A 12,593-nucleotide genomic window follows, 5' to 3' on the forward strand; every position below is an offset into this window, starting at 1 on the left:
CAGACTTCAGTAATTACACAAACAAAATGTAGTGTGTTAGTTAACTGGTGGGAGTTAAAAGTGGTACAACTTTCTACATCACCATTCGTGACTGAAGGACTGGCCAGCCTACTATCTCATGGTCTCTTGGCAATATTATTACCTGAACAGTTGAATGTTAAACAGATAAATTCATAAAAAATGATTTATTTATTTAATATCAAACAGAAGATAGAAGTGGAGCATTTTAACAACCTTATTATCTTGGAAAGTCCAGAATGGAAACACTTTCTCTTACAACAATCATATAAATGCTTTACACTCAGAGCCAACACTACACACTTCCCTTTACTTCCCTTTCATTGTCATTTACTGGAAATTATTACGCTAATATTTAATGTATGAGTCTTTAAGCATGAGTTAGTGTGTCTGTTTGTTTGGTTGCCATAGAGCAGTGGAAATGTGTTGTGTTATAGCTGTCTATCGCTTGTCTCCTCACTTAAATCTCCACTTTCACATTCCTGGAGGCTAGTACTGGAGCTCACACCCCTCCTCTTTGCACCTTTGCACAGCCCGTGTGAGTACATGTGTGTGTGTGTGAGTGTGGTGATGGGTGCGTGGGTGAGACGGAGATGGTGCTGTCTTCTATTTCTCCGGGTGCCCCTTGCTGAGCTGTCATCACTCCCTGGCACCGGGTACACTGCACAGCTGCAGGGGAACCACTCTGCGGGGAACCTTCGTTTCCATCTGTCTCCAATTCACAGTGGCACCTATTTAGAGCAGCTCAGCGGCTGAGCCACAAGAAGAGAGAAGGAAGAGACTGAGTTTAGTGGGGTCAAGAGAGTTGGGCATCAATAGATTACATATTTGTGTGTACAGCAATAAAAAAATGTGGTTATATGTAGCTGGGACACAATAGACTTGTTATATATGACTAATTATAGTAACATATTGCACTTTTCAAAAGCAAATTTCCTGATGTAACACATCTGTCAAAAAAAACTGACCAAAGGAAAAAAAAATTAGTTAAACAGGCCGTTGAAGATAATCTAAAACACTGCATGCAGTCCATATCATAATCTATTCAGATCAGCTTTCTTCATATAACGCCAATTCACAACAACAGTCACCTCAAGGTGTCCATATATCAGCATCCACATGTGAGCGCACTTGGTGATGTGCGTCCAGCTGCACATGTGTCTGCTGTGTGTATTCCTGAACTCGTGCCTCTGTGTCTGTGCGAGTATGAGGCCCGGCTTAATTTAGCAGGTGTGCTTTGACAGTTCTTGAATGAGTGCCAAGTCTGCTGTAAGAAGGATAAAAAAAGAGGAGGCGCTCAGTGTGCATCTGTGTGGAGCTCGACTGTGACAGATGGGGACGGTTTAACTTATAGAGTTCTGTTAAGATCTGGAGGTTTTTCTGAAGCTGTCTCTGCCAAACAGGTGTGTATTCTAAAAACACCACCGAGAGAAAAGGCGAACAAGCCTCGACTGACGTATTTGTCTGGTAGTGGTGGTGGTGTTTCCACTGATATGAGGAGGTTGTCGGCGTATACTGTGTTGTTTTCTCTCTTCCTCACACTGGTCCAAGATCATTGTAGTTAGTCTCTTTTGGAAGACACACCAGCCTTGAGTGTTCTCATTCATCCTTTTATCACTGCTTGCAAGTGGAAACAAATTCCCATGAGCTGTGTTTACTGTGGGTTCAGTGGGTATCACTAATGCTGTCAGTTCCGGTACTTTATGAATTTAGATCATCGAAGTATAAACACATGAAGCATTTTATGTTCAAGTTGCTATAAAAGTAGCTTCATAGCAGTGTAACAAACCCAAATTTCTTAGAAGGTTTAATCTTCAGTTAGTGGTGTCAAATTAAAGTTGTGTGTTTCTGCATCTGCGCACAGTCACTCCATTAGAAGAACCTTGTTCGGTCAAAGTGTGATAAGGACGGCTGCAGAGTTGAAAAGTTCAGCCAGTTAGTGGTGGCCAGGTGTCTCACAGGCAGGCGAGCCGCTTCACCATATGGCTGCTTCTCGCCACCAGACGCCAGACGTCCCAACCACTGACTTTCACAAGCTTCACTTTTGTTGCACAAGGTGAAAAGTTGCACTTCGTCTAAACCCTGACCAACATGCTGAAAGACCTCTGTGTGTGTTTGCGTTCTTAAGGCAGGGGAACTGGAGCTGCTGTTGTGACGAGACAATTAATAACCTGGCTAGAAAACAACAATCGCAGTTTTTGTGCGTTTCCTCTGGATTTCTGATACGGCAACAAAGTTAGAGATTATTTTGCTTCTCTCTCTGAATGCTGATTGGAGTTTTAAAGAGGTAATGAAGTCCTGGTGTGTCCTCCTGCTGGGGTTGTATTTGGCGAGGGGTGCCTGCGTGTCGCTGATAGAGGGATCTCTCTGACACGGCTGCTCTGGCCCGCCGCATCTGGGAGCCAGCAGTGGCAGCCGCTGGGGGGAGATAAGGCGAGGCTAGCCGCTCGTCTGTAACTCACGTTTTGCCCCCCTCTGCCCTGTTCTCTTCTCCTCTTCTGCTCCTCCCTTCCAACCATCCTCCCTCGCATCATCCCCCTGACCTTATCTCAGGGGAGAAGGCACCACTGGGTCGCTACTGTGATAGCACCCGCCAGAACCAGACCTGGCCTCTGGTGATTATGGGGGAATCATTATCTCGCTCTCCCCCAAAACTCATTTTATACCTGCCAACATCTGAGGGGAGGGGGGCAGGCAAGAGAGGAAAGGCTTCTCTAACAGGTAACAGAGAAAACTCTGTGTGTGTGTGTGTGTGTGTGTGTGTGTGTGTGTGTGTGTGTGTGTGTGTGTGTGTGTGTGTGTGTGTGTGTGTGTGTGCGTGCGTGTGCGTGTGTGTGTGTGTGTTCACATGTTCACATTGAGGCACACAAAGCAAAAAGCCAAAAATACGTTCAGGAAGACATTTAGTGTTTTTTGACATAGGATAGGATATAAATAGGATAGGATAGGGATTACATTTAACGGATACTCATCTGTTTTCTGCCCATTACTGCTTCATGCTTATGTATATATAATCAAGCATATAGGCACACGAAAGGATTACAATCAAGAAGATTTAACAGTTCAGTCAGAGTTAAGGAACTTAATAATTTAGATGTTGTTTGATGTTAAGTGAATAAAGGTCTTTTTGTAGGTTTTGCGTCTAAATCACTTTCTTTTATTCCACTCGGTCTTATTTGATCCTGTTTATTTCTTCATCTTATTTCTATTTGGATAAAAACTATGAATCACAGCACAAAACAATCCAAAGAGAAATCTCTTTTGTCACACATCAAAACTTCCCTACGAGAGCTAATGTAGGGCTGATTTCTGCTCTTTTTTCAACTTACCCCATCTTCTGGCCCAGTAGCTGTTTGTAATGTGTTTCCAAACATATGATCAGCGTCCCCTCCTCATATGTTCTCCTCATATGTTCTCAGGAGCTGTCATATCCTCCAACAAACATAAGCTTTCATTTTCATTTCACTGACGAGGCTCTTTTATTTAACCCCCCTAAAAATCCATGCCAAAATGCAATCATGTCGTCAGAGAATCAACTCCTAAATGAAATGTAACAGCAGTTTGATTGTTGCTATTATTCAGAATTATATCAGCTTTAAAACAGAGTGCAGATGTTCTGTGTTTGAATACCTGTGACTGGGAAATCACCAATGGTTGTTCTAATAAAAATACATTAAAAAACACCTAAATTTCATCTTCTTCACACACTGTTGGTTTATAGAGAAATCAGGTCTCTCTCTCCCTCTCTCTCTCTCTCTCTCCCTCCCTCTCTCTCTCTCTCTCTCTCTCTCTTTCACACTGTTTGTTCCCCACGCCCAAAGTCAGAGAAAGCAACATGGGTTTCTCTCACTTCCTCTCTGCTGATGACCATCTGTGTGTTAGTTTCAACCAGGCACTTGGCACATCTGTGTACTCACATCCCCTCTCACTTCTCTCATCAGTAAACGACATACACAAACATAAATTGTGTGGAAATGTGTGTGTGTGTGTGTGTAGCAGCAGTGAGGGTTAATGCTGGGACTCTGTGTTATGGTTATTGTTCAATGAGCCCCCAGGTCAGAGGCCAGAGTAGGTAAAAGTCGATGTCTTTGGTTCCTGTGTGTGAGAGCATGTGTCCTGTTTCAGCATGTTCTTTCCCACTGCAGCTGTAGTCCTACTTACTTTCTTTCTACTTTGCAGCAACAGCTTCATGTTGCTCACACGTAGTAGGAATGAATAAAAAAGTTAAAAATATTAGTGACAAAACAATTATCATGTCACGATCTTTAATTTGGCTGATGTCAACGACACCAGAAAGCCATTGAGGAAGTATGAAGTGTATACAGACAGTCAGTAATCACAGAGGACATGAGTTATAAGCTTTTTATTATTTTGGACTAATATGAGGCAGACATATGCATGTGTCTTTTGGATAAAGACACGCCATTTGTCTATCAGTGGGGAAAAAGAACTTCCACAGGGAAACCCTTCATTTATCGAAAAAAAAAAAAAAAGAGAAGTAAAACGTGGATTTGGTCGGTTGGCCTGTCCACTCAATTTCTGGTGAAATGGTTAGTGAAAAAAAGAGAATATTGAAGTTGTTAACTGCATTTTTATATTTCTATTATGACCTATTATGGTGCTATAATGGTAAATATGAGTTTTGACAATTAGTATGCTACTTTAATATTTATATTTAACCTGAAATCAAAGTATTTCTTTATTAATTAATTGAAATAAACACATTTATTACGATTAATATTATCACTGGTCAGGAGAATTGATGGCCAACTTCTAGCTTTTTAGTCCTATGATGTATATTAAAAATAACAAAATAGATAGCTGTGTCCCATAACTACTTTGACTAAATATCTGTCTACCATGAACCAAGCCAGGACTAAAAAGTCCTGAGCATCTACTTTTTAGGAGTTAATAAAAACATGGATTAATATTATAAACTTTTGAGATACATCTCTGTGTGTGTGTTGGTATAAGAGCAGATTATTATAGGAAAGTCAGCTGGTTAATTGATTTGCTGTGTTCCAGTTCTGTGTACAGTTTGATAAACAGTTACTTTGGCTTTTGTTGTATTTCCTGTTGTCCTGTTCTGTAAACTTCCATGAAATATACAAAAACGAAACATCCAAAGTTTTTTAGTGTGTTGTTTTGCAGCGAGGCAGAAGAAAAATCCCGATGATGAAGTAACTGGTTTGAATCAAAACCCAAAAATTAAACAGGGGGAAGAACAACAAGGAAGGATTTTGAACAAGGGAGCACAGACGGCATCATTATAGCCACCGGGCAAGGTGCACAGAAGCAAAGGAGGGCACCTCTGAAGGGAGGATGCAGTAAGGGAAGGAGCGGTTTCTGGCCGACACAGCTGGTTCCTGACAGAGGAAGCCCAGACTGAGGCCCAGGTCCTGCTGCGTGCTGCTGTCTGCAGCTATCACCGCAAGCAGCACTGCTGCCTGGCCTCCCCAGGGGTGTTAGCCTCAAGACAGAAAAAATAACCACACACACAGATAGTGTGACATCCAAGCACTCACTTCTCTTTTGAGCTGTTGTGGCAGGCAGGAGGAGGAGGGTTCAGATGAGAGCACAACCCCTCAGCCAGAGCCACAAGACAAGCTGACCTGCCTTTGACACTCACACACACACTCTTGATTAACTCCCACACACTCTGCTGGGGAGAAGAGAAGAGCGACTGAGAGGATCGGGTGAACCAAGAAGAAGAAAGAAATGGGGATTTACATGCAAGATGTGCCATGTTAAAGGGAACAGCGGTTAAGGACAAAGACTTACTTGTGAAAAAACAGAATACAACTACAATCTATTTCTCTTTCCTGCACGCAGGCAAGAGGCAAAGAAAAAAACACCAGAAGATTCCAGGAATACTTCAACCAGGATAAACTTATTCACTGAAGGAATGAAAGGAATATAAGGAAAGGCTGGCTGTTACTGTCTATTTCAATTTTTGGAGCCTTAAGTGAAGCTAAGTCCGTGTATGTGTACAACAGCTCAGCGGGTCACAGAATGATCCACTGGGCCCTCAAAGGCAAAACTAGAAATTGTAAAGAAACACATGGAAATCCTCAAGTGAAACTGAACGAGAACATTCAGCAGGAAAGCCTTTGGAGGTAATACTAACTTTTAGTGTTAAGTGTGCTGTTGCTGCTTCCACGGTTGAACCTGCAAGCTGCCAGTGTGCGCCAGAGAGTTTCAAAGAGCATGTCCCTCATGCTCCAAGCCTCTCACCTCTCAAATAAACAGGAAAGTCCGAACATGTCTGCTGAGGTCCATTTGGAGCGCCAGAAGAGGGCTGACCTGAGAGCTGTTCCAGCGTTTGCTCCACATGTCCCTACCGTCACACTTATCAGCCACCGCGAGCTGAGGGATAAATTCACTGCCCACATACTCCAGCCTGGAAGCCTCGATCACAACCTGGTGGCCAGCAGCCGTTACAGATATAGCGAAGGTATGAGCTTGTCATCTTACAGGACCTTTTTTATGAAGGTCTTTTGGCATCGTGTTAATCGCGATGAGTGACGGAGGGTCCCGCAGCGGTCTGATCTGCTCATTAAGTTCAAGTGATTGACGTATAATCAGTTTGTGTTGACTTTGTGCTACATGCTATGTGGGGTTATGTGAGGTTTCTTCATCTTGCTATTTGATGACTGAAGCAAAAGGATTCAAGGTTAGAAGGGCATCAAAACATGGCCTTTTTTGGCCTGTTTTATAACAAATAAAACTGGTGTTAAATTGCTCTCTTAACGCTTTGTTTTTTGTCTGCGTGCCCCCCCCCCCCCCCCCCCCCCCCCCCCCCGCTTCCCCCCCATTTCTTCATATTACCAGTCTAGATTGAATAAACTTGTCCTTGTTGTTACCAAGCCCAGTGGAGCACATTTATCCTGTGGGCGCTGGAAAGGAAAAGGAAAGAGGTTTTTAGAGCTTTTGGTGGTTGGGTGGGTGAGCCGGGGGTGTCTTCCTCTGGGCTTCCCCAAGCAGCTAAAAGGAACAGAACCAGATTCTGGAGTTTCACTGTTGAGCTTTAATGGTTTCATAATACACATGAAGGTCAAAAATGGTGAATGACAGATGGACAGGTTTAAGAGAGCAGACAGCTGAGGAATACATGAAAAGACATGTGAGGTTAAAAAAAAAAAGTAAAAAGAGAAAAAAATGTAATTGATTCATAAAGAAGTGAAAACACTGCCTTTAGGTATAAAAATGAAAACCTTCACTTAAATCAGCGAAGGGTTTGAAGAGAGAGATGCATTAAGAATCAGACATTAAAAGCCTAATTTTATAGACTCTAAATATGTAGAAACGGTAAGCCAGTGCGAGGACTAATACCCAACGTGGTGAATTACCTGCAGCGCATACCGTCTCTTGGCAGTAATGAGCTTTGTGAACGTTGCAGCGATAAGGCCTCTATAATTAGGCTTAGTCATAAGCATCCCCCCCTGTAATTCAGTGATAAAAACCCAGTAGAACTCCAGCGTTGGTGCTCCAGCCCATTCATCACACACACACATGCACACATGTGTAGACTGAGAAAAACAAAATGTGCCATTGAGAACTATAAACACAGCTCTTTGTCTCATGTAGTTTACCTGATGTAACTGTGTGTGCGTGCGTGTGTGTGTGTGGTGGTGGGGGGGTACAGTCCGGTAACATGTTCTCACTGTATGGAGAAGCGGGAGTAAAGTATGTGTTCATGCATGTACGTGTGTGTGTGTGTGTGTGTGTGTGTGTGTGTGTGTGTGTGTGAGGGAGAGGTGTTGTGAGCCACAGCATAGGCTTCCTGTGAGGGAGCAGATGTCGCAGAGCTCAGGCACAGCTGCGACAGGCGATAACCGCGGTGGCAAGAATGTGTCGGCATGCTGGCTCTTCTCCCTGGGTCTTATCAGTCGCACACAGCATACAGACTCACACATACACACAGACGCACACTCATATAGACACTGTACAATAAGGAACTGCCACCCAGCGCTCGCACAACCTCGCAGCAGGCCCAGATAGAGCCAGTAAGGCAGTGAGAGAGATGGAGAGAGGAAGAAGAAAAGCAGCAAGGACTAAATCAAGGGTCTTTGATGAAAAAGGTGCAGAGAATCCCTAACAAAGCCTTGGCTCATGTCTGCTGTATCATAGACTTTGTAATTTTGTGCCAACTCTAATCCTCTATAGCTATGAAGAGGCTATTCTTTACAATTTTCTTTGACAAAAACAGGCATCTCACCAGTAATAAGTTTCGTATAAATACATAAGCACATAACTTTGTTGCTTTCTTTGTTATCCGGCTTGCCAAAGACCTGTTTGCACGATTAGTCATCTAACATAGACTCTAAATAAAGCTTTTTAATTACGCTTCATAATAGTCATTTTAAATAGTTAATTAAAACGTTTTACTGTCACTGTCAACACTGAAATACTCATTAATAGAATAATGAGTAATACTAATAACTGTATTATAAATCATGTGTGAGCTGCCACGTGTTTGTTAAGTTGCAGCTGATGTTTATAAAACTTTTTACACGGTAATAAATACTATGTGTACACCCACCGGCTATTTCATTAGTTACACCTGTTCTGCTTCTCTGTAAAGTGTAAATATAATCAGTCAATCATATGGTAGAAACTCAGTGCATCTAGGTTTGTGGAAATGGTCTAGATAACCTGCTGAAGTTCAAACCGAGCATCATAATAGGGAAAAAAATGATTTAAATGACTTGGAACAGGGAATGGTTGTTTCTGCCAGATGGGCTGGTCTGAGGATTTCACAAATTCTTGTTCTCCTGGGATTTAACCTCGGTTTTGAGCCCAGAGAAAGACAACAGTAGTTCAAATAACTACTCGTTACAGCAAAGGCATGCAGAGCATCTCTGCATACCTTGATTCAAATCTTTAAGCAGACACAGAACGCCACAGTGATCAAAACCTGTCATCTGAGAACGGGAAACTGATGCTACAGTTTACACTGACCCCCTTAATATCAAATGACCACTATTAAACTCAGCTTCACAGCTTAAATGAATACTGCTGCTGGCCATGTCTAACCTTTTATGACCACAGTGTGCCCATCTTTTGACGGCTGCTTCCAGCGGGATAATCCACTGGGTTACAAAACTCAAATCATCTCAAACTGGTTTCTTGAACATGAGTTCACTGTACTCAACTGGCCTCCACAGTCACCAGATCTCAGTCCAACAGAGCACTGTTAGGGTGTAGTGGAGCGGGAGACTCATCGTGTATGTCAAGCTGATAAATCTGCAGCAACCGTGTTATGACAATCTGGACCAAAATCTCTGAGGACTGCACGAGGCTACGGGTGACTAGAGGCTTTAATAATAATCTTATTGATTGTCAAAAGCAAACTAGGTATTGACTAAAGCTTAATTAACTATCCATTTACAGTTTTGACTTTAGGATTGGAAAATCAACCACATGTGCTTTTGTTTAGTTTTAAGTCTGTGGATCAGTTTATCTTTTGTCCTCCTTCTTTGTAAATGCTTGGTCTTGCGGTTTCGCCATGTCACTCTTTCTTAGAAGTCCAGCTTACATAATTGTTATCGCATCTAGAACTACGGGACATATTTTGTAATAGTATTTTGAAACTTCATCTACATGAAAAATATACCATCGGCTGTGTGCACTTATCCATTGCTTAATGATTACATCACTGGATTTCCAGCAGAGATATGAGAAAATAAATGTGGAATGGATGATCAAAAATGTTGGAAAAACATGGATGCTGATAGTGATGCAAGAAGAGGTAAAAGTACTGAGTAAACAAGGAGTGGAAAAAAGTGAGATGAGTGTGTGTGTGTGTGTGTGTGTGTGTGTGTGTGTGTGTGTGTGTGTGTGTGTGTGTGTGTGTGTGTGTGTGTGTGTGTGTGTGTGTGTGTGTGTGTGTGAAAGAGAGAGAGAGAGCAGTAGAGCAGTTATCCTCTTTATTTCCTCAGTACCAGCTTTGTGGTTTCTATGAGGAACAGATGTTCACAACTTGATACAGCGCCTCATCCCCCTCTACTCACTATCTCCAGTGCCAGCACCACCAACTGTCTGCTTCCACACAAACACACACACACACACACACACACACACACACACACACACACACACACACACACACACACACATATTGTCTCTTGGGAAACACAGACATACTTAGCACTGACTTTTTCATGTGAACGTATGGGACGCGTTCACCTGCCTGCAGACATTTTACTGGCTGTTGTCCGTCCCCCCTCGCCTCGCTCAGGCTGCATATCCTGCTCTTGAGTCAACACTTGATTTGATCAGATGTCACTTCCTCTTTTGTAAGTTTGCACTTCTCTTGGTCAGATATGACCACGTGTACACATAGCCTAGCACTCTGGTTAAAGAAAACTTCATGCCAGCGTGTAAGTCCTCTGAAGCCATATTTGGTTGTAACACTATGAATGAAACACATCCCTGCGATACTCGTGCCAAATTTCACCATCTGAAATGCAGAATTTAACCAAAGCACATAGAGTGGGTAATTAATCAGCTTCATTGCATATGCTGGAGCATCTACAGTAATGCCGTAATAGATAGTACTCTTATTAGTTGAAGATGACAATACTGGAAATGAAGTACTTGGTCCAAGAGCATGGATTGAATTTACGATTCCCATCATGCCTGGATGATTCAAACAGGCGATACTTTCCTGCTTGATTGCAAACAAAATGTCAGGGGGTCTATGGGTGCAATTTGTAAAAGCAGCATTCCGCCGTGTGTGCTTGAGTGGGTGGGTCAATGATCCGTTACACCACGCCATATTACAGGAAGACTCTCTCTTTCATAATATGATGGAGCAGCTGGAGGACCTGCACACATTTAAGATGCTGGAATACAAAGTGAGAGATAAACATCCCGTTAAGTGCTTTATCAAAGAAAATAGAGTTTAAAGTACACGAGTCATATTCACAAACGATGCATGTGACTCAGAGGAGAGGAGGCTCGGTATGATTCTAATCGTTTCTATCAAACAGCATAACTCGGTGCAGTTAACCCCCCCCCCCCCTGTTCTTTTGATCAAAATGTGCTCTTTCCTCCTTCACGTCTGCCTGGAGCCTACACTGGTGACATTAGTGGTAGCTCCACGAACGTGTGGTCTGTTGAACGCGCACGACAGAGGAAAGGATAGCAGAAGGGAGAAGAGCGCAGGGACACAATGGGTCTAGCGTTCCTTTCAGCCGGCTCAGGGCCTTATCTCCTTTCAACACACTAGCCTGTGACTGCCACTATAGGAAAGGATTTACAATGTGCAAGAGGAGGAAATGCTGCAAAACTCCTCTCTTTCTTTCTTGCTTTTAGTCTGACACACACAAACAGAAATAGTCATTTCCAAAGCAGCACAATGACCGAACTGAGTTCTTCTGTCTCAGTTTGTGCTCAACTACCCAGAAGATGCTGCCAACATAATAGAATCCAGAGCAATGGTTGGAAGGTGGAGGGTGGGGGTGTTTGTGGTGTGACAGGGAGATAGAGAGTGAAAAGGCGGGGAAGACAAAGCTGTTTTTGTCATTAATGCCATCAAAGGGACTTCCAGTCACAGTATTATGCCACAGAGAGTTCATCGAGGCGAGTTCCCACCTTGCGTGAGTGTGTTTCATTGTGCAGTTTATCGGGCTGGCCACATGGAGTGTCAGAGCTAACCCGGTGACCGCTCAACAAAAGGCCAAATTAAGAGGAGTGAGAGGCTGTCGTACAGGGAGGCTGACAGGTTGACTGACGCTGTTCCCGAAGAGAATAGCATCCTGTCAATCTCCGAGCTGTCACCTTGACAGGAATCCTTTCTTTGGATGCAACCCCCATCGCCTACCTTTCTGTCACTCAGGGCCACACAGAGACACACATATCTCTTCCTTTCTCAGTATTCTGCAGAGAGCAAATAAGTCACCAATGGTGCGCACACACACTGCAACATGCATGTATACAGAGCTGCTTTAGGGCCAAAACTCTGAAGTTTAGCGCTAGCTACCCAGTCTGTGGGAGATTCACCCTTGTAATGTCCCATGCATCAGTTTATGTGTGTAATCTTGCGGTGTATTTCTCCTGCTTTTGTTGGTTTGATCACATTTGCAGCAACAGCTTGATCAGATATTGTGGCTTGAAGAAAAAAAAGAACATTGGCACCTGGTGCTGACGTTACCTGAAGTTATTGCCTCTCATCAGCCGTGCAGGGAACTGTTCCAGTCAGAGAGGAACGGGGCTTCCCCCCCTGCGCACTTGCTCACATTATTTAATCAGCAGTGGAGGGCTTTTTCAGAAGTCTCCATACGACGGCAGCATTTGCGTTCAGTGCTGGCGAAGGCTGGTGAGACTGGAGTCAGGGCACAGCAGCTGTCTGTGTGTACTTTACAAGCTGGTTCTGTTTGTTCTGTCGACGCAGAAGGGGTCAGAAGGGTGTCAGCTTTGTCTTCTGTCCCCTTCCATGGCTATGTGTGTCTGTTGGAGGGAGAGAGGGCAGGTGGGTGGGGCAAAGAGACTAACAGACCAGTGTGGACAGGTGGAGGATTCTCACTATAGAGGAGGCAGATGTACTGTACCTGCCTTTTTTGCTGTCGCTC

The 12,593-nt window shown here is 43.4% G+C and overlaps 1 protein-coding gene across 6 annotated transcripts in view; it reads left to right on the forward strand.

The window, feature by feature from the left end:
• The first annotated feature begins 5,581 nt into the window (after positions 1-5,581).
• The window catches only part of cbfa2t3 (CBFA2/RUNX1 partner transcriptional co-repressor 3), a 46,632-nt gene continuing 39,620 nt past the window's right edge, over positions 5,582-12,593 (forward strand). For 3 of the 6 annotated variants that reach the window (XM_085402757.1, XM_085402759.1, XM_085402760.1), the window contains exon 1: positions 5,586-6,472. In XM_085402757.1, coding sequence (XP_085258883.1) covers positions 6,226-6,472 — 247 coding nt within the window. In that variant the 5' untranslated portion in view covers positions 5,586-6,225. Of the gene's footprint in view, positions 6,473-12,593 lie in introns of all 6 variants that reach the window. The other 3 variants (XM_085402786.1, XM_085402755.1, XM_085402758.1) reach the window with 3 other exon arrangements.

The sequence above is a fragment of the Rhamphochromis longiceps genome, linkage group LG1 (assembly GCF_057381845.1).
Source record: "Rhamphochromis longiceps isolate RC_006_pf linkage group LG1, R_longiceps_female_GT1.1, whole genome shotgun sequence".
NCBI lineage: Eukaryota > Metazoa > Chordata > Actinopteri > Cichliformes > Cichlidae > Rhamphochromis > Rhamphochromis longiceps.